Below are 23,353 nucleotides of genomic sequence, written 5' to 3'. Positions count from 1 at the left end.
CTCAAACAGCTGATAAGCTGCCTCCTACTGCACAATGGTATGTGCTGATTTGGCGTCAGATAATTTCCTCTGCTGACGCCACTCATCTCTATCTAAGGGTAATGTAATATTGAAAGAGACTTTTTTTCTGCCACAATATATGTGTTAAACATTGCTACACTTGCACATATTTTATATTAAATGACATCATAACCAGTTATTTAACCATAGTGCCCCTTTAACCACAGACATCCAGTCCATAAAGCAGCAATGTAGAAAGGAAAGTGCGCACTTTGTCCAAAGTGGAAATCTTTATTATGGACATGTACAAAAAAAAATAACCAGCAACCAGCAATCACCAACATCTTACATGTTTTGGACCGATGTGGTCCTTAGTCACAGCTGTAGATTTTCTAAATTCTCAGAGATGGATTTAAGGAACTGTCCAATCCATTGCGGACTGTTGTCTTTGTCTTTCGAGTCGTCTTCTCCCAGATAATACATGAACCTAATTGCTTTAACTTTCTGCACAGTGCTGTCAGGATCAGGGGCGTAGCAATAGGGGTTGCAGAGGTTGCGACCGCATCGGGGCCCCTGGGCCAGAGGGGCCCCCCCTTAACTGCATTATTAACTCTCTATTGGTCCTGTGCTCATAATTATAACTTCTGTAGATACTTTGAATAGTGGTAATCATTAACAAGCGGTTCCCCATTCCCTTCTTGCACCTCAGACACTGTAGTTGCCTACGGCAGGTTTTGGTGCGCCGTATCAATTGTTATGTATAGAGTGCTTGGGGGGCCCCAATGTAAAACTTGCATAGGCACCCACAGCTCCTTAGCTACGCAACTGGTCAGGATTCATAGTGAGACCACCCAGGTATACCCCCAGGAATGTTCGCCCCTGAAACATGGGGTACGTAATATTTATTGTCTCGATCAGGCTTAAATTCTCTCGCACTTCAGATAGGAGAGGATTGACTTCAAAGCATTTTCACTTTGATGCTGAGATTCTGCACCATCTCATCCACCTGCACCAGCTCTCTGAATGAGTCAACATCTAAAATATTATCAGATCACAGTGATCATGGTAAATCGTGAAATTGTTTTGAAACAATGGACCTCTTTATAATGAAATTGGTCAAATTTAGCCTTCCAGTTCGTAGTGCCAATCTTGCAGTAAAATCAATGTGTATAAAATGTACTGTTCATGCTTAATATAACATATCCTGAGATCACCTTAAGAGGATTCAGTTACAAAGGTTATTAACACTATCACAGGTTACCATGGGATCAAAATGTCAGTGAACTTGGCACTAAATCATTTACCGTTTTATGTGATATGCAGCACTGACTAATGCTACTGTCTTATCTCTAGTTAATTTGTTATGTTTTCATCTTTAAGTAAGCACTACTAACAATGCTGGTTGCAGTACAGTAAGGATGGCTCCATGTCGGACAGACTGTATACAGAGACCTCTCTCTGCTGCATTCTCCAAGCTTGGGAAGGTGGTAGCCAGATACCCCTGGTGGTTCCTCACCGTTCCTTTGGTCGTAACGGCAGGTTTTGGTGCTGGTTTCTACTTTTTAGATCAGAGGCAGGCTAGTAATATAGAAGAAAAGTTCACACCAGCTGGAGGGCCAGCTAAATCTGAAAGAAAGTTTGTGGTGGAGCATTTCCCAACCAATGATTCCACAGAGTTCTCTCCACAGAGACTATATACAGAAGGTTTATATGTCTCTCTCATTGCTGTCAGTGCATCTGATAATATTTTAGATGTTGACTCATTCAGAGAGCTGGTGCAGGTGGATGAGATGGTGCAGAATCTCAGCATCAAAGTGACAGAACATGGTGCTGGTGCATTTGTAACGTTCCAGCAACTCTGCGCAAAAGTTCGTAGTGGAAAATGCTTTGAAGTCAATCCTCTCCTAACTGAAGTGCGAGAGAATTTAAGCCTGATTGAGACAATAAATATTACGTACCCCATGTTTCAGGGGAGAACATTCCTGGGGGTATATCTGGGTGGGCTTACTATGAATCCTGACAGCACTGTGCAGAAAGCTAAAGCAATTAGGTTCATGTATTATCTGAGAGAAGACAACTCGAAAGACAAAGACAACAGTCTGCAATGGATTGGACACTTCCTTAAATCCATCTCTGAGAATTTAGAAAATCTACAACTGAGGAAAGTACAGGTAAGGAAAATATTATTATTATTATTTAGTATATAAATACAGCACAGATATCTTCCGCAACGCTGTACAGAGTATATTGTCTTGTCACTTAACTGTCCCTCAGAGGGGCTCACAATCTAATCCCTACCATAGTCATATGTCTGTGTATGTATCGTGTGTAGTGTACGTATCGTAGTCTAGGGCCATTTTGGGGGGAAGCAAAAAAACTTATCTATACGTCTTTGGGATGTGGATATATATATATTTGTGTGTTCACACACTCATGTGCTTGTTTTCCACAGTGTCGGCTCAACTTTATTTTTTTGCCCAATTTATAAAAGCGAAGAAAAAAAGCCTATCAAAGGGGTTGTGAACGATTTTTATTTAAAAAAGAGCTTGAGAACAGATGATTTCCCACCACTGCAATGACAAATATTACCATACTATTGTTTTTGATATTTGTAAGTGATAAAAGATGTAATTTCTCTTGCTCCCATTTTTATTTTACATTCACTTTTCTCCAATTTTGTAACCACCTCCATATTTATAAATTAAAAAGGTAAACAGACCTATCCAAAATACCTACTATGTAAACCATGAGGGAACGAGGGAATTTTCTAAAACACTTGGTACTTTTGGTCACTTTATTGCAAATTTATGTCTGTTTATGTCCTGTTATGTCTGTTTACACTACAATGACCACTTCTTGTTTTTTTTTTTTTTTTATTCTTTCAGGCATGGAGTTCCTATTCTCTGCTCTAGTGTATTTACTGTTTTTTTTATATGCCCTTTTTCTATTTTATAAATATGATAGAAAAATGGTGAAAAGATTTTAGAATTGAGAAAAGAGTCCCTGTTCTCTGTGAGCAAATCATAATTTTTAAAGCAGTAAAAAACAAAGCTTTTTGCAATGATCAGTAGTTTTTCTTTGCATTTAAAATAGTGTGGGATATTTTTGGTCAATAACTCCCCTTTAAAAAAAAGTCGTGAAACTAGTTTTGTATGCACCCTAAAGTGAAGAAAATAGCAGCATTGAATTGCACTGAAATGGTGGAAAGCTTATAAGGGCCCTTTCACACCGAGTCAGTTGGGATCAGATCACAACGCAACATTGCCAAAAAGTCACTCCGCGCGTTACCACTGCTATGCGGCCATATAGTGAGGCATATATTATTTAAAAGTTGCATTGACTGCTATTATATCGCAACAGGCTTTAAACCTTACCTGGGTCAATTTAGGTCATTGTGAGTTTGCTTATTCGCTAGCAAGATAATTCTTTGTTTTGTTTTTTTGTTGAGGGCAGTTTTGATTTTTGATGGCTGCTTTATGATTGCTGATAATTCACCCATCGATGACCTAGCAATGGACATTCAAATAATTTTGTCTCTACATAATTAATTTCAATTAAAAAGAGAAAAAATATACTGTATGAACTTACTTTGCTGTGGTCCTTATTTTGTTGTCCTTATATTGTTTATAGTTATAGTTTAATATATAAAACTAAATTCTAGCTACATCCTCAATGTAAGTTACACTACTGTTTCAGTTCTTAGGTTTTTTTAAAAAAAAAAATGTGTGTAATAGAACTTAAAATGTTGAAAATATATAAGTAATTATTTTAAATAAATATATTCAGTGAAATGTATTGCAAAAATGCAGAATGTTTTTGTTAAAGGAGAACTGTAGTAAGAGGAATATGGACGCTGCCATATTTGTTTCCATTTAAGCAATACCAGTTGCCTGGCTATCCTGCTAATCCTCTGCCTCTAATACTTTCAGCCATAGGCCCTGAACAAACATGCAGCAGATCAGGTGTAGAGATGTTGTGAACGGTTCCCGAACCGTTCGCCGGCGAACATCTCTGCATCTCTGGGCCCTGTACTACTTCCAGGTCGCTATGACCCGGAGTAGTACATCTGCGCTGGCCCGGCGGTGCGCGTCCTAGATCGCGCTCCTGTTGCCAGGCGTTTTCTGCGCATGTGCGTGACGTCATAGTTACATAGTTACATAGTTATTTTGGTTGAAAAAAGACATACGTCCATCGAGTTCAACCAGTATAAAGTACAACACCAGCCTGCTCCCTCACATATCCCTGTTGATCCAGAGGAAGGCGAAAAAACCCTTACAAGGCATGGTCCAATTAGCCCCTAAAGGGAAAAATTCCTTCCCGACTCCAGATGGCAATCAGATAAAATCCCTGGATCAACATCATTAGGCAAGTAATTGTAGCCATGGATGTCTTTCAACGCAAGGAAAGCATCTAAGCCCCCTTTAAATGCAGGTATAGAGTTTGCCATAACGACTTCCTGTGGCAATGCATTCCACATCTTAATCACTCTTACTGTAAAGAACCCTTTCCTAAATAAATGGTTAAAACGTTTTTCCTCCATGCGCAGATCATGTCCTCTAGTCCTTTGAGAAGGCCTAGGGACAAAAAGCTCATCCGCCAAGGTATTATATTGCCCTCTGATGTATTTATACATGTTAATTAGATCCCCTCTAAGGCGTCTTTTCTCTAGACTAAATAAACCCAGTTTATCTAACCTTTCTCGATAAGTGAGACCTTCCATCCCACGCATCAATTTTGTTGCTCGTCTCTGCACCTGCTCTAAAACTGCAATATCTTTTTTGTAATGTGGTGCCCAGAACTGAATTCCATATTCCAGATGTGGCCTTACTAGAGAGTTAAACAGGGGCAATATTATGCTAGCATCTCGAGTTTTTATTTCCCTTTTAATGCATCCCAAAATTTTGTTAGCTTTAGCTGCAGCTGCTTGGCATTGAGTACGATTATTTAACTTGTTGTCAATGAGTACTCCTAAGTCCTTCTCCAAGTTTGATGTCCCCAACTGTATCCCATTTATTGTGTATGGTGCTAGACCATTAGTACGTCCAAAATGCATGACCTTACATTTGTCAACATTGAATTTCATCTGCCATGTATGTGCCCATATAGCCATCCTATCCAGATCCTGTTGCAATATGACACTATCTTCCTGAGAGTTGATGATTCTGCACAATTTTGTATCATCTGCAAAAATAGCAACATTGCTCACTACTGCATCTACTAGGTCATTAATAAATAAATTGAAGAGCACTGGACCCAGAACAGACCCCTGTGGGACCCCACTGCTAACAGTCTCCCATTTTGAGTACGATCCATTGACCACAACTCTTTGTTTTCTGTCCATTAGCCAGTTCCCTATCCATGAACACAGACTCTTCCCCAGTCCTTGCATCCTCAACTTTTGCACCAGACTTTTGTGGGGAACAGTGTCGAAGGCCTTTGCAAAGTCCAAGTATATCACATCTACAGCATGAATGACGTCATGCTTATGCGCAGAGAGTGCCCGGCAACAGGAGCGCAATATAGGACGCACACCGCCGGGCCAGAGCAGGCGTACTACTCCGGGTCATAGCGACCCGGAAGTAGTACAGGGCCCACAGACATTCATCCGGCGAACGGTTTGGGCGATCTCTAATCAGGTGTTTCTGACAATTTGGACAGATCTGACAAGATTAGCTGCATGCTTGTTTCTGGTGTGATTCAGGCACTTCTTCAGCCAAATAGACCAGCAGGGCTGCCAGGCAACTGGTATTGCTTAAAAGGAAATAAATATGGCAGCCTCCATATACCTCTCACTACAGTTCTCCTTTAACAATATATTTTAGGACTTCCGGATCCGGCGCCTGCATGGTCGGAAGGCACTAAGAGGAGCTCCGTTCCTGACCCGGCTACCAAAACAATAAGCAGCCGTACAAACGCTGGGGAACAGTTTCCTGGTGGACCACAAGCTCCAGCAAGATAGTGAGTGCCTATGGAGAAATACCTTACTAGATCCTCTGCGAAGAACAAGGAGCAGAGAAGTCGGAAAGATAAGCGGGCTTCCAAGATGGCGGCGGAGCGCGAGCAAGAAAGCCCAGAGCGGCATTCCCCCGCCAGAACATGGGAAACGGATAGTGTTGAAGATGAGGGCTCCCAGAGGGCACTTCGGAACAGGGATTACAGAGCGATAGCCAAAGAAGTCGCAATGCTTATCACCCCGGACCTACAGGCAATAGTAGAGGGGGCAGTAAAGAAATCCCTGGGCCACGTGTCCCGACAGCTACAAGAGCATGCTGGAAGGCTGGGAGAAGCAGAGAAACGAATTGTGACCCTGGAGGCAGACCTGGAATCAGCCACAAGGCGCCTAGAAGATTCATACAGACATGAGAAGGTATTTTATGACCGCTTGGAAGACCTAGAAAACCGGTCTAGGCGGAATAACCTTCGGATAGTGGGGCTATCAGAAGTACACAAGATGGAAGAAATTGACAAGTTCTGCGAACAGACTCTGCCAGAATTGCTAGGGATCAACACAATCTGCCGAGCAGAAAGAGCTCACAGAGTGGGGGCAGTGAGACAAGCAGGAGATAAAAGACCTCCGAGGCTAATAATGGTAAAATACCTGGATTACAAGGAGAAGCAGAAAATACTAACGGCATTCAAGGCGAGAAGGGAACCACTCATGTACGAAGATCGCCGAATTATGATATTCAATGACTTTTCATTTGATGTTTCCAGAAGGAGGCAAGCCTTTAATGGGGTCTGCACAGAGCTGGTGAACAGGAAGGTGAAGTTCGCAATGATGTACCCGGCGACTCTACGGGTAACTGCAAAGGACGGGGAGGCCTATATCTTCAAGAAGCCTGCTGATGCGGAAAAGTTTTTAAAGCATCCTACAGCTTTCCGGAGCCCCCCACGATCACCTTCGTCCCACCAGACCGCTGCACCGGAGGATGAAGAACACGACAACTAAGCGGCAGATTTGTAAGTCTAGGTGTTTACTACTGTTGGAGAATGACAGGATAGCATACATTGGAAAAAAAAAAAAAAACAGGCTGTGTAGATATTATGATGCATCAAAATCGTGGCAGCAGCCGGGGATTATAGGAAATTAGGAGCAAATGGACAGAATGAGGGACCCATGGTCTGAAGAACTGTGCAGGGAAGAAGAGGAGTCTGATGGAGGGGTTTGTGAACGGCCCAAGATGGGCTATATGGTAGGAATGGCAATTGGATTCCTACTAGTTCTGTTGGGAGGAAGACAGGGAGGGAAGGGGGAGTTCTCGGGGGTCACTTCTCGCTTAAGGGTATCACTAGAAACATGTGAATTATATGTAAATAGAGAGGTCCTAATGTTTTGTATGATAAAATGCCATGTGATGGGTAACCAATATGTCATGCTGACCAGCTCAGAAAGACACACAGCGTCGAACGATAAATGACCATTAAGATCATAACCTGGAACGTAAAGGGCCTGCGGTCTCCGATAAAGAGATCGCAGGTCCTACGTCACTTAAAAAAGATGCGTGCGGATGTGGCTCTCCTGCAGGAAACGCATCTTAGGGCAGGAGAAGCCAAGTTGATGAGAAAGAGCTGGGTATCGGAGAGCTACGAATCTCCGGCTACAGACCGGAAAGCAGGGGTGATCACACTGGTCAGCAAGACATTGAAGGCTAAATCAGAGGTACTCTGGTATGATACTGCTGGAAGAATACTGGGAATTCGTCTTCATTTGCCGGGGGATTCATTCAACGTATATAATATATACGGCCCCAATACAAATATAGGCCAATTCCTGACAGATTTAAAATGGAGAGTTACAAAGGAATCGATGGAAAGCCTAGTAATAGGAGGTGACTGGAATGATGTAATGAACAATGTAGAGGACAGATCAGGGAAGCAGACACCGAATCAGTATAAGAATAAGAAAAATACAAGCCTGTCCCAATTCCAATCGGAGGTACAGCTCGTGGACTCCTGGCGTTACATGCACCCATATGATAGAGAGTATTCATTTTACTCCAGGTCACATGATACCTTTTCTCGATTAGACCATATATTCACCGGCGAACGCCTCGCAGGCAGAATACAGGGTGCAGAAATCGAAGAGATGGTAATATCTGATCACTCACCGGTGACGCTAGAACTACACGAGAGGACTCAGAGAGGAACGGATATCACATGGAGGTTCCCATCACATCTCTATGGGGATGAGGGCTTTCATTTACTCCTGAAAAATTGGTGGATGGAATATAAAGGGGACAATATAGGGCACATATCAAATCCCCACTTATTCTGGGACACAGCCAAGGCTGTATTGCGAGGAAGGATCATAGCATACGTGGCCACCAAAAAAAGGGAAAATGAAAAAAAATACAAGGAAGCAGTCCTGTTAGTAAGAGAGGCATACAGAAAATATAGGCAAATACCTAGCCCGTCCACAAAGAGCGAATGGTTGAAAGCAAAAGCAAGCTCGGATAGATGGTTTAAGGATAGAGAACTGCTACTTAGATCTTACTTAGAACTGAAGTATTACAAACATGGCAGTAAAGCAGGACGCCTCCTGGCCCTGATGGCACGAGGCCATTATGCCCCCTTGGAAATTCATTCCCTAAAAAATAATCAGGGGAGTATAGTAAGTCACCCCAAGCAAATAAATGAAGTTTTTAGCCAATATTATGAGACCCTATACTCTGATCCAGAAATGACAGATGAAAAGGCTATAGCAAATATATTACAAAGAGTACAATTGCCACGCCTTTCCCAGGAAGAGTTGGACAGGTTGAATTCTAGCGTCACAGAGCAGGAAGTTAAGGCCACAATCAAAGACCTGCATAACCATAAGGCCCCTGGTCCAGACGGACTACCAGGGGAATTTTATAAAATCCTAAAAGACGATGTGGCTCCCATCCTGAGTAAAGTATTTAATAAGACATTAAAGGGGGAAGGGTTACTCAACACAGGCAATGAGGCCCACATTAAGTTGATCCTGAAGCCAGGGAAAGATCCGCAGAATCCGAGTTCATATCGTCCGGTATCATTAATTAATCAAGATGCAAAGATATTCTCCAAAATTATGGCAGAAAGGTTAGCAGAGTACCTGCCCAAGTTAATTCATGAGGAACAGGTGGGGTTTGTCAGGGGAAGGGCGGCAGTAACCAATATTAGGAAAGTTCTATTAGTTTTAGAGCAGGTAAAAGCATATCCTAAGACATACAAAAACAGTGCCCTGGTTACGTTCGACGCAGAAAAAGCGTTTGACGCAGTAAGATGGGGTTGGATAGAGTCCGTTCTTTCTAAGATGGGATTTCAAGGGGCATTCATGAGTATGTTCAAGTTAATCTATAAATTACCACAGGCTAGAATTTCTACACCAGGATATTTATCAAAACCGATCCTGCTGAAGAGGGGAACACGCCAGGGCTGCCCCTTGTCACCGCTCTTATTCAATTTAGCCTTAGAGCCACTAGCAAGATTACTGAATCAAGAATTAGAAGGAATAAAGATAGGAGAAAATAAACTGATACAAGCCCTATTTGCAGATGATTTAATGTTGTTCCTATCAGACCCCAGGCAACAGCTACCAAGAGCCTTAGAGATAATAAGAGAAGTAGGGAAACACTCTGGCTTCAGGATCAATGCAGGTAAAACGGAGATGCTGTCACTTTCTAAGTATGCGGATACACTGGATGCTAGAACTATAGGAGTGCAAATAGCCAAAGACAAAATTAGATATCTAGGACTAGATATTGGCAGAGATCCTAGCTCTCTGTACTCGAGAAACTTTTCACCACTTATAAAATCCATAATAGCCCAACTTCAGGGGTGGCAGGGGATCCCATTAGGGTTAGCAGGGCGGGCAGCGCTAGCTAAAATGGTCAGTTTTGGAAGACTGCTGTACCCGATGCAAGTAATTCCTTTGCTTTTGAAACATGCGGACGTGAAAGCCTTAAATGTAGCATTTGCTAAATTCTTATGGAAAGGAAAACGATCACGGATCAAATTAACAAGACTCCAATTACCTAAAGAAATGGGAGGGTTAGGATTTCCCAACATTAGGAAATATAACTTAGCTTGCATGTTTAGGCATGTACGCGATTGGCTGGCTAATACAGCATATTTTTCTAACACCTTCCTAGAAAAAAAAGTGGCGGAGCCTTGGGAATTAACGGGATTGTTGCATGCGGGGTGGTCCTCTCTGCCTATTCGTCTAAAACATAACGTAATATTTAGAGACACTCTGGTAACATGGCGGGAAGTACGCAAAATGTTCGGCCTACCGTGGAAAATTTCAAAGTATATGCCTTTAGAAGGTAACCCAGGTTTTAAACCTGGCTCATGGCATGGTGCATATATAAAATGGTCAGGAAAAGGCATAGAAAAACTGGGGAACCTATTAGACCTGGGGAGACATAGATTTTTGACCTTTCAGGAGATTAGACAGAAATTTGGAGTCCCAAGAACAGATTTTTTGATATTTGGCCAAATCCAATCATTTGTTAGAGGGAATCTGAAAGACATTTCATGTATAGCAAAAATAACTCCATTTGATTTGTTTGTAAAGCCGAGGGGAGAGAGATTGTCCTTATCGGACATTCAGAGAGGATTGGCTGCGGTAGGAATGGAGGATAGGGCAACACAAAACATGAAGAGCTGGAATAAGCACTTTCAGATACCTCACCTGGAAAAAACAATACTAGATGGCAATAATGTGGTTAGACAGACAATAGTCAGTGAAACATGGAGAGAATCTCACCTATTAATGTTATATCAGGCCAAGTATGCATTCAATGTAAAGTACAAAACGCCAAGACCAGGGTATTTAGATCATTGTCCAAAATGTCAACTAATGCATGCAAACATGGTACACTGTCTGTGGGAATGTCCAGTCGTCCAGAAATTTTGGGATGAGGCTCTAACATTTGCAGGTAAACTTGGGAAAACCGTACTTCCAAAAGACCCAATGCTACTACTATTTAACTCGGCACCAAAAGATCCAGTAACAGATAAACCGCTACTAATCAAAGACAGCGTTCACGTAGCGCTAATTGCGGCCAGGAAGGCTATTTATAACAAATGGATATACCATTCCCCTCCGACACTCTGGGATCTACAGGAGGAATTAAGACATTTGATGCAAATGGAAAAATTGGATGCCAGTATCAATAAGGAGAAGGGCACGAAAAAGTTTTTCACTAAATGGAAACCATTCCTGCTAATAACAATGTCAGACTCTGAGCTACGACACTTAGTTGGACCTTTTCAATATACGGCGTGGTACGCAAGGGCTGAGCTATCTGGAACTTTGGGTCGATTGGAAGTAAGAAGCTAAACATGGCGTAAAAATCTAGTGAAGGACTTCGCAAGAACGATGGATAAAAACCTATTAAGTTAGGAGGAGAGACCAAGAGTGAGGAGTGACCAAGGGAGGGGGGTGAGGGGAAGGGGGGAGGGGAGGGAGGATGGGGGGTTATTCTTGTTGAAAAATGTAAAACAGTTCATTTACTCACTTGAGTGTATACCTATATCTGCTCTGTATGGTTTAAAAGAAAATTAATAAAATGTTTAAAAAAAAAAAAAACCAATATATTTTAGTTTTGGTAATCTGGTCAACAAAATAATAGTAATAATAATAATAATAATAATGATGAATAATAGTACAAACCTAATTCTACTAAAAATTGAACTCATTTTGAGGTTTGTTCAGTAAGTTCATGTTTTTTTTCAAATTGTATCTATTTTCATCTAGATATCATACTTTGCATCAATATCAAGACAGGAGGAGCTTGAAGCAATAACAAACAATGTGGTTCCTCTTTTTGCGATTACATATGTAGTCACCATATCCTTCGCTATAATATCATGTGTAAGGTAGGATTGTTGTTGTTTTTGAAAGAGAGAGAGATAGAGAGAGAGTACATGAATGTTGAACTGTTTGATACATACTTTTTATTATTATTTTTACATTATTTGTGTTGTAAGGGACCAGCCAAATTATTAATATGCTCTCTCTTCTTTTTATATAGCCGTCGAGCAGTGCCTATAACAAGACATTGTCATATCTAGCACAGGGAAGGGATTTGTAGAAAAAGGTGGAAAATATTTATAGTAACACTGGAAGGAACACAAGAATAATAATAATATACAGCTTGTACAGGTTATATATTTTAACAATGCATAACTAAAGGTTGGTATACAAACTGTGTTCCCAGCTAAGGCGGTCAGTCAGAAGATCTAGAGACCTGAATTGTCTTGGCTGAGTACATTGCAAAAGGTGAACAGAGGCGCCAACAGGATAAAATATGCTAAAGATTTTAAAAATGCTAGGGAGGCAGTGGTAGACTTACCTCCCCGAAGCAGATATGAAACTGTCAGTTATCAAACAGATCAAATGTATTCACATACTCCAGAATACAAAACAACGCGTTTCGCAGGTATTTTCCTGCTTCCTCAGGTAATAACAAAAATGAGTATTAAACAGCACAATGTCATGAAAATGCCTAGCGCCTCTGACAGTTTCATGTCTGCTTCGGGAAGGTAAGTCCACCACTGCCTCCCTAGCATTTTTAAAATTGTTAGCATATTTTATCCTGTTGGTGCCTCTGTTCACCTTTTGCGATACCTGTGACCACCCCGGGTGGAGGGGTGGTATACCCTTACTTTCCTGATCTACAGAGAGTAACATCTTAATCCTGAGTGGGGACATGTCTTAAGGCTCGTACAGACGCCTGACTGCAGCCAACGACGGGTCCATCGGCACCTCCCGCTGGGCGGGTTTTCGCCCGGCGGATCGTTCAGTAACAGCCTTATCAGTCCGCCGACAGACTGTACACACGCTGTACTGTCTGCTGAAAACCCGCCCAGCGGGAGGTCCCGACGGACCCGTTGTTGGCTGCAGTCAGGCGTGTGTACGAGCCTTACATCTCTCCACCTCCATTTACAGTGGTTGCCTAATCAGTAACCCTGGTTTGTGAGTGTTACTGTTTACTTACCTTCATTTTCTCAATTCCAATAGATACTACACTATATTGGGCTCTCGGTGTTCTATTCCTTTTAGGCTGAGTGCATTGTTCCCCTCCTTACCCCTCCACCTTAAAGAGAATCTGTATTGTTAAAATCGCACAAAAGTAAACATACCAGTGTGTTAGGGGACATCTCCTATTACCCTCTGACACAATTTCGCCGCTCCTCGCCGCATTAAAAGTGGTTAAAAACAGTTTTAAAAAGTTTGTTTATACACAAACAAAATGGCCACCAAAACAGGAAGTAGGTTGATGTACAGTATGTCCACACATAGAAAATACATCCATACACAAGCAGGCTGTATACATCCTTCCTTTTGAATCTCAAGAGATCATTTGTGTGTTTCTTTCCCCCTGTTCTCATGCACTGAAGTTTCAGGCTGCTTGTTTCTTCCTGCAAACAGCTTTGCCCTTGTCTGTAATTCTTCAGTATGTGAAAGCCCAGCCAGCTCAGAGAATGATTTATCCAGCTTGTAAAAGATAAGAGAGAAGAGAGAAGCTGCTCTAAACCTAAATAACACACAGGCAGTGTGCATAGAGGGGCCTGGAAGGGGGAGTTCATAGCAGAACCACAACACTGAAGAACTTGGCAGCCTTCTAGACACAGGCCGACAAGTCTGAGAGGGGAAAGATACATTGATTTATTACAGAGACAGTGATAGTAAAAAGTGCTGCAGTAAGCCAGAACACATTAGAATAGCTTTTTGAACTTGTAGGATGATAAAAAACAGGATGCAATTTTTGTTACGGAGTCTCTTTAAAGTCGCTTTATCATGTTGTGCGCCATGATTTCTGCTTCCCTCTCCATAGTAATCGCAACACAAGACTATAGCTATTGCCTGTATTGCACTCTCCCCAAAACTGTCACCCGAGGGATCAAGTTCTGATCCCCACAGACGGCAATCACTGTGCGTGTGTACACCCAACAATCAAAGGTGCTGATTATACAGTTTCATGCCCAGAGCTAAATAACTACATAAATAAATCAACAATACTGTTTGAGTGGTTCCATACATACAGGTTTGTGCTCTTGCTTGATGTATAACAGATATACCTTCTTACATTAAAAACTAAAACAATAATAATGACGATGAAAATGATATATTGTTATTATTATGTATTATTATTACTGCCATTTTTCTTACTATTTATTATTACATGACACTATATTATGAAGTACACTTAGAAAAATACATTTCCTATGATACAAGAGAAGAATATACCCTATCTAGCTTACTATCTTAAAGTGTACCTGGGGGAAAAAAAACGTTTCAGGTACCCTACTTACCTAGGGCTTCCTTAAGCCCACTTGAGACTGCTCAGTCCCTTGCCATCTCCCCAGGTGGGTCCTGTCTCCTGCTGCACAGGCCATCGCGGTCCACCATGGTTTATCACGTATGCATGGCCCGGCCACACATGCATTCCCATTGCGCTCCCGTCACTGCTGGGAGCATACTGTGCCTGCGCAGTAGTTACTGTGCAGGCACAGACCGCTCCCAGCTACAGGAGCATGACAGGGGCATGCACATGTGCAAAACAACATGAATCGGCCAGGCTATTAGGCTATGCAGCAGGAGACAAGAGACACCCGGGGGGATGGCAAGGGACTGAGCAACCTCGAGGGGGCTTAAGAAAGCTCCAAGTAAGTATGGAACCTAAGGCTTCTTTCGTCTCATAAAACAAAGAAACCGAGAGCCCGATATGGTGTAGTATGTATTGGAACCAGGAGAATAATAGACAAGTAAGTATTATACTCACAAACAAGGGTTACCGCATAGGCAACCACTGTATAGGCAGGTGGGGAGATTAGACCTGTCCCCACTCAGGATTAAGATGTCGCTCTCTGTAGAAGGAAAGGAGGGTATATCACCCTTCCACCAGGGTGGAAATCTTGGTAATAAGCTGTGCAGAGGCGCCAAAAGAATAAAAGTATATTAAAAAGTTTAAAATATTTGGGTGGCGGTGGTGGACCGGTCACCCCAAAAAGGACACGAAATTGCCACTTAAGGGTAAGACTATTTAATTAAATACTCCACAAACAATTCGCAACGCATTTCTGCCTGCAGAGGTGCCAAGCGTGTTTTGGACGTCTAGCTGTGATACTCCGTATGTCTATTGCCTGATGAAGCGGGATTGTGCCCGTGAAACGCGTTGCGAATTGTTTGTGGAGTATTTAATTAAATTGTCTTACCCTTAAGTGGCAATTTCGTGTCCTTTTTGGGGTGACCGGTCCACCACCGCCACCCGAATATTTTAAACTTTTTAATATACTTTTATTCTTTTGGCGCCTCTGCACAGCTTATTACCATTCTTTCGTCTCAGGTTCTCTTCAAGGTTTATTCACAATCTTAAAGGATACGTCCAGGCAAATAAAAAAACATAAATCCACTTACCTGGGGCTTCCCCCAGCCCCTGGCAGCCGTCCTGTGCCCTCACCGCAGCTCAGGGTGCTCCCAGTCTCCTCCACTGCAGATGCCGACCTCACCAGATCGGGTTCCGGGTCGGCTTTTTCTGCACTCCACCGCGCGGGTCACATGGTAGCGCTGACATCATCAGGATGGTACTACTACTGCCCCAGGTAAGTGGATTTTAGTTTTTTTATTTGCCTGGACGTATCCTTTAAGGTTAATTCAGATGGGCAGATAAACGCATGGGTGATCAATAAGATGCTAATACTTCTGAGTTGATGCAAATTTTATAGTAATTTTATGCAACTGTAAGCAGATTGGAAATCAAATACAGCAGTTACTGCATTTGATTGATCCAATTCAAAGATGCCTAACATTGGAATCAACTTAGAATGTTTCCCCTATCACTGACCATCCCTTGTTAAAAGCATTGCATCCATCACCCATCAATTGCCCCTGTATTTGGCAGGTGTTTACAGACAGTTGTAAGTGTTTGGCATGGGAAGCAGGGTCACACCTATCCCCTGTATGTGCATCTAAGCCTTCCGCACCACCAAGTCTCAGCTGCTGACAAGTGTGGTTACAAAGGCTGCTGTTCAGCTGGATCACAAAGCTTTTTACCCCAGCAGATCAAAGGCTGAACAATGTGACAAGGGTGCAGTTCAGCTGCTCATGTAAACCCTTCTAAAGGCTTGTACCGACTTCACAATTCTTCATGCGATTCTTCCGACGACTGGCGACTTTTTGAGCGATGAGCTCAAAACTTTTGTTTTGCATTTGAGTAAGAGGACTTTTTGGTCCTTAGTAACCCCTTACACACTCCTAGGAGTTCTGGTTCACCATGAGCTTACTGGGCAATCTGGGTCTATAAGAGTCAGCAACACTGAAGTTCAAATATTTGAGTCCAAACACCAAATTCTCTTGACTCCATGTGATTACTTTAGCCAAATCTCTTTATTTTCTTCTAGGTTTGATTCTGTGCGAAATAAAGTCTGGGTTGCTGCATTTGGAGTGATCACGGCTGGATTGGCTGTACTTTCCAGCTTTGGGCTTTTACTACTTTGTGGAGTGCCTTTTGTTATTACAGTAGCAGCTGCTCCATTTCTTATTTTAGGTAAGTTGTAAACATTTTGCATGGCGGTAAGTCGGTTAGCTCAGCATAACAGTTCTTTTATGATATTGCAGGAATATGATGCAATAACAAAAAGGCATCAGAAGCCCTAACACAGCTTGTTAAACTTTTACCAGTCAGTTTTTTTTCTTTATTATTTTTGGATATGAATTTAAACCTCCATTATTACAATGGTGGTGCAGAATCGTTCGTGCACAAAAGGATAGAACATGTGCTTTAAGGGCTTGTTCACACCTAGGGCATTTTGTGTTTTTTTTTTAATCACCGGCGATTTCCTAAATCACCCTAAAAGCTCTTGTGCAATGATTCCCTATGAGAGTGTTCACATCTGAGCGGTTGGTTTCCGATCCGCTCAGCAAAGCGCTGCCTGTACCATTTTTGGGGGCGATTGCCCTATAATAGCAGGTATAGGGAAATCGCAAAATGTTTGAAAAAGCGCTTGGTATAGTGATTTCCACAGCACTTTGAGGCTATGTTTCCACTGTGGCGGGACATTTTCGTCTGTAAAAAATTGTATAAGATTTTTCTGATTGGTGAAAATTGGCATGTAAATTTCTACGCGTTTTTATGCGAATTTTCGTACGCAAAAAATTGCATTAGTTAAATATAACAATCTGCATGACTGCTGACAACTTCCTGTAACCATGGATCTAATGCGAATTTTCAGGCAAATAACGTGAAAATCTGCATTGCCTATACAAAGCATTGTACGCGAATCGTATGTAATGTCCGAAAAAATGATACAGGACCTCCGATTTTTTCACGCGTACGAAAATTCGCTTTGAATGGAAACAGCCCCATTCACTACCATTAGTTGCTAAATCAATGAGAATTTTCGGAGAGAAAAATCTGACAAGACGCACAAGTGGACACCAGGCCTGAAGAATAAATACATTGTATTAATAAATACACTGTTCTAGGCATTCCCTCTAGTGCAGTCGGATTGTATTATCTGTTTTGCCTGTACTGTCTTTCTGTTGCGATTGTCCTGTCGCCAGCGGCGGTCGACAGGAAATCGTTCTGTCTGTAGAAACCCGCAAACGTTACACTTTCCTTTCAGTTTAACTACTTATAAGGACCCTGAGCAGGTTTAAAAATGACAATTTCCACTTACATGGTGCTTCCTCCAGCCCACCATAGGCTGCGAGGTCCCCCAGCATCCTCCTGGCTCCTCTCCTGGACTCGCTTGTCGCCTCCGTTATTGTCCGACATCGGCCTGAAGTCGTCAGGGCTGCTTCCCACTTAGCCGATACGCCTCATTACGCCAGCAGGCTACGCGTCATCACGCCGGCAAGCGCGAGCGCCCTGCGCAGGTGCGGTTCAATATTAGAGAACTGCGCATGTGCAGGACTCTCATGCCGGCCAGTGTGACGAGGCATAGCCGGCCAGCGTGATGACGCGTATTGGCCAAGCGAGAAGCAGCCCTGACAACTTCAGGCCAAAGTCGTACAATAACGGAGCCAACAAGCGGGACCAGGAGAGTAGCCAGTAGGACACTGGGGGACTCTCAGCCTACGGTGGACTGACGGAAACCCCAAGTCAGTGGAAATTGTCATTTTTAAACCTGCTCAGGGTCCCTTTAAATTAATTCTACTTTTTTTTTTTTTTTTTTTATAAATTGATTCTGATCTGGTTGAAAATCACACTAAAACAAACTTTTCTGGCCTTTGCACAATTGTATATAATGGCCTGAGGTTTAAGCTCCAATCCAGGCAGAATGCTTGACCTAGTCCTATGTAGGCACTTGGTGGCACAGCTTCTTTTATCTGTGTAGAAACTGCCTGAATCATGGATTCCAGATTATCTTTTAACATATCCGGTCAGGATTCCTTGCCTATAAAATTTAGTCTGTTCCTACCCTTTTGCAGATTTGATCAGTTGACTGTTTCTGGTCGTGTGATTAAAGGCAGAAATGTTAATTGTAGAAGTCCAAGCTATAGACACCAAGCAATAAATGTGTAAATAAATAAGTTGCACTCACAAGTCGGGTTACAAGGGATGCAACCTCCAATTCAAGTCTACAGAGGAAACCCAGCATCCACACTGGAACTAGTCCCCTAACCTTGGAACTCGAATGGTCGCTCACCTGATTTGTTTTTCCAGTAAACCAACAAAAAACTATAAAATCACAACCTTTCAACAGAGCTGTAAACGGAAATAACTACTGGGTGGTAGTCCACCACTACCTCCTCTATTTACCAAGAATTTGGTTTTTAAGCTCATTTAGCTTCCTTTTATCCTTTTGGCGCCTCTGTTCTCCTGCATAATATTGAGTCCACCATGGGTGGAGGGTTAAACGCCCTTTTTCTCATCTACAGAGAGTGACTTCTTATTCCTGAGTGGGGTCAGGAAAATATCCCCACCTGCCTTTTCAGTGGTTGCCTGATGGTAACCCTGGTTTGTGAGTATTAATATTTACTCTATCTAGTAACCATTTACCAGTACATATTACACTATTGGGGCTCTTGGTGTTCCTTGTTTTTATCTTTCAGATAAGAAGCTGAACTGCTTGCTTGCACAGCAGTCCAGTTTCCCGTCTGCCGCCCGCTAGTGCAATTTGGGTGCAATTTAATTGCTGCTGAATAGCAGTGGTAGTAACAACATGCATGTCAAGTGCTGGCATGCGGTGGTGTTACAGGGTGGCAGAAGATCGTGACTATGGGGGGACTGTCTGTATATCACCGATACTGGCCGAGTGCCCGGCTGGTGTAAGAGAGCAGCTGACAGGCAGTGAATTCACTGCCTGTCAGTTTCCCTTGTGAAAGGGGCCTAAAGTTGGCTTACCACTCTCTGAAGTTACATACTAGGCATATACGGTGGCCATTGGTATTTTACTATCATAGACCTGAAGAATCTAGACAGCCCTGCAAAACTCATTGTCCTTGTGTTTTCATGCAATAAAATTTAAGAATTCCACCGTATATGCCTGGCGTGTATCTTCAGAGGAAGATAAGCCAACTTTACCTCTCTTTTTAAACTGTATTAATTACTCTAAGTTATACAAATTTGGCCACCTTCACCCAGTAGTTATTAACTCTGAGCATATACCATGCTTGGCAAAATTTAAACTCTAGAATCTAGCTATACAAGGCAAAAATGCTGGTAATACTAACATACATTATTTAACTGGGATGAATACATTGAGATATAGTAAATAAAATATATAAGATAAATCAAGCAATATCAAAATGAATTTTTTTATGTTTTATTTTTATATTTGTACCTTTTTTTTTTACGCTTACAGGTGTTGGGGTAGATAATATGTTTATCATGCTTTCCAGTTGGCAACAGTCTAAAGTAAAGGACAGAGTTGAAGAAAGGATGGCCGAGACCTACGCAGAAGCTGCCGTCTCTATCACGATCACCACTCTTACAGATGCCTTAGCCTTCTACATTGGGATACTGACCTCTTTTGAGTCAATACAGTCATTCTGTATTTATGCCGGGACGGCCATATTGTTTTGCTTCCTGTTTAATATCACTTGCTTTGGTGCTTTTCTAGCTCTTAACGGTAGAAGAGAAGAGAGTAACCGCCACTGGTTTATTTGTAAGAGAATGCCAGAAGAAGAAGATGACTCTCGTTCCTCTTTCTATAACCGGTGTTGTGTTGGAGGAAGATACAGTAAAGTCACTGGTAAAGAGGTTGAACATCCCATTCCTAATTTCTTTAATAAGAAATATGGTCCATTCCTAACAAATATATGGACCAAGATCCTTGTATTAATTCTGTATGGTGGATATTTGGGTGGCAGCATATATGGTTGTCTCCAGGTGCAGGAAGGAATTGATTTAAGAAACATGGCTACTGACAGCTCTTACGTTCGATCCTTTTATGATGATGAAGATTTATATCTTTCTGAATATGGACCCATGGTTATGGTAGGAGTGACAGAGGAGATTCCATACTGGGATTCAGAAGTCCGTGATAAATTTGACAGGTGTTTAGAGTCGTTTCAATCATCCTCCTATGTCAGTAAAGAGATCTCTGACTCGTGGCTCAAAGTGTACCTACGCCTGGCTGAACTACTTAAACTTGATATCAGTGATAAAAATTATTTTATGGGAAATTTGTCCATATTGTTCACTTTATTTCCAGATTATAAACAAGATGTGAACATTCGGTCTGGAGTGATTACGGCTTCTCGATTCTTCATCCAGACAGTAAACGTGACTACTGGAGTTGATGAAAAAAACTTGTTAAACGAGGTTCGGAACAGAGCAAAAAGTTGTGAAATCCCTGTCCTTGTGTATCATGTGATATTTATATACTTTGACCAGTATACGGTCATCATCCCGAACACAGTTCAAAATATTGCTGCAGCTGCCGCTGTTATGTTTCTCATCTCGTTATTACTAATTCCGAACCCGCTGTGTTCTTTGTGGGTGACCTTCACCGTAGCGTCTATTATCGTGGGTGTGACTGGCTTCATGGCTTATTGGAAAGTTAACTTAGACGCTATATCGATGATCATCCTTATTATTTGCATTGGGTTTTCAGTAGATTTTTCAGCTCATATTTCATACGCCTTTGTTTCCAACAAGAAATTAACCGTGAATGAGAAGGTGACTGATGCACTGCACTCTCTTGGTTACCCCATCCTGCAGGGAGGCGCGTCCACCATCCTAGGCGTGGTGGCACTTTCCACCGCAGATAGTTACATCTTCAGGACATTTTTCAAGATCATATTTCTTGTCATTGTATTTGGGGTGCTTCATGGACTGGTTTTCCTTCCAGTATTTTTAGCACTGTTCGGAAACTGTGGCAGAAAAGCTGATGATGTCGCCAAGAGAAATGGATCCACAATTGATGTTTCTGCTGGTGTCCCACAATGTGCAAATGAAATTTCCTTGGATGAATCCAATGTAGAGCTCAGAACAACAAACTTATATTCAAATAAGGCGTTCTCCCTGGATTCTGACAAGTTATAATTTATCTCTCCCTGTTCATGTACATTAATTGTATTATTCATGCGCAAATGCTAAAACTGAGCTTACACATGTTACTTGTTGAATTAGAAACATTACTTTAAAAGCAACAGCCAATAAACATAACAAAGTAACAGTATTGATGCAATCGGTTTGTAGCTATAGACACAGGGGCATAACAGTAGCCCCTGCAATTTCCACCATCACAGAGGGCCCAGGGGGTAAACTCCTGCAGTGATTTGCAGAGTAGCGGCAATGGAGCGGGATACTTTACCTACTTCCAGTGGCATGACAGATCCTCAATTCTCTCTTCATCCTACAGTCTATCTCATTTTGGCTACTGGTGCATGTCATGTGACACACAGAGACAGCAACCAAAAGAAGATAGGCTGCATGGTGTGCGATGATAAAGAAAGCTGTGAGGACCTGTACAACGCTGAAAGTAGGTATAGTATGACACTCTGCTGATGCTACTCTGGTACTCAGTGGCTGGATAGTGTAATGGTTAAGGGCTCCTCCTCTGACATGGGAGACCAGGGTTCGAATCTCGGCTCTGCCTGTTCAGTAAGCCAGCACCTATTCAGCAGGAGACCTTAGGCAAGACTCCCTAACACTGCTACTGCCTATAGAGCGCCTCCTAGTGGCTGCAGCTCTGGCGCTTTGAGTCCGCCAGGAGAAAAGCGCTATATAAGTGTTTGTCTTTGTCTTTTATTTCTTCAGGGGTGGGAGGGCTTAATGTGTAAAAAAATTATCTCTGGGTGGGGGGAGGGAGATGTACACACAGGCTTACTTCTGGGTAGCGGACTATGCTTGTTCAGTGAACTTGTTTGGGGGAGGGGCCCGTCTAGCAGGGTTTTGCTGGGGGTCCTGGCAGATTCTTGTTGTCCCACCTGTTAATTAATTAAGACATGTTAATTAAATATAAACATATTTAAGGGAAACCCAGTATATACAAGAAATTTTAAGTCTTTCAAAAAATCAATTAATCATTCAGGACTCCATAGGTTCTTCATACAAGGGTCAGTGCTCAACTGTGAGAAAAAAAAGTCACCAGATGCTAAGGCATAGCAAATGGGTCACACAGAACATTAATCCCAGAATCACATAAACATAAGGAAGACTCATAGTGGTTTTTATTGCTGTCTGTGTCACTGCTAAACTGGTGTACAGGCAGTGGCGTAGCTACAAACCTCAGGGGCCCAATGCGGAATTTGGACCCGGGCTTACCCACCCTACATTAAATAGGCAGGTATAGGTGCCTCCAGTATCGGTAGCCAGGAATAGGTGTCCCAGTATAGGTAGCCAGGAATAGGTGCCTCCAGTATAGGTAGCCAGGAATAGGTGCCCTAGTATAGGTAGCCAGGAATAGGTGCTCCCAGTATAGGTAGCCAGGAATAGGTGCATCGGTATTGGTAGCCAGGCATAGGTGCCTCAGTATAGGTAGCCAGGAATAGGTGCTCCCATTATAGATAGCCAGGAATAGGTGCCCAAGTATAGTTAGCCAGGAATAGGTGCCTCAATATAGGTAGCCAGGAGTAGATGCCCACAGTATAGATAGAAAGAAATAGGTGCATGAGTGTAGGTAGCCAGGAATAGGTGCTCCCAGTATAGATAGCCAGGAATAGGTGTCCAAGTATAGGAAGCCAGGAATAGGTGCCCCAGTATAGTTAGCCAGGAATAGGTGCCCCAGTATAGTTAGCCAGGAATAGGTGCCTCAATATAGATAGCCAGAAATAGGTACCTCAGCATAGATAGTCAGGAGTAGGTGCCTCAGTATAGATAGCTAGGAGTAGGTGCCTCAGTATAAATAGCCAGGAATAGGTGCCTCAGTATAGACAGCCAGGAATAGGTGCCTCAGTACAGATAGTTAGGGATCGGTGCCCCAGTAT

The 23,353-nt window shown here is 42.3% G+C and overlaps 1 protein-coding gene across 1 annotated transcript; it reads left to right on the top strand.

Moving 5' to 3' along the window:
• The first annotated feature begins 1,418 nt into the window (after positions 1 to 1,418).
• On the top strand, positions 1,419 to 21,467 carry LOC137519310 (patched domain-containing protein 3-like). Its single transcript, XM_068238257.1, has 4 exons — positions 1,419 to 2,171; positions 11,726 to 11,847; positions 16,375 to 16,520; positions 19,783 to 21,467. The coding sequence occupies exons 1-4, from the start codon at positions 1,419 to 1,421 to the stop codon at positions 21,465 to 21,467; spliced, it is 2,706 nt and encodes a 901-aa protein (XP_068094358.1).
• The last annotated feature ends 1,886 nt before the right edge of the window (positions 21,468 to 23,353 follow it).

Source organism: Hyperolius riggenbachi, chromosome 5 (assembly GCF_040937935.1).
Source record: "Hyperolius riggenbachi isolate aHypRig1 chromosome 5, aHypRig1.pri, whole genome shotgun sequence".
NCBI lineage: Eukaryota > Metazoa > Chordata > Amphibia > Anura > Hyperoliidae > Hyperolius > Hyperolius riggenbachi.
This window is presented reverse-complemented; position numbering and strand designations above follow the sequence as displayed.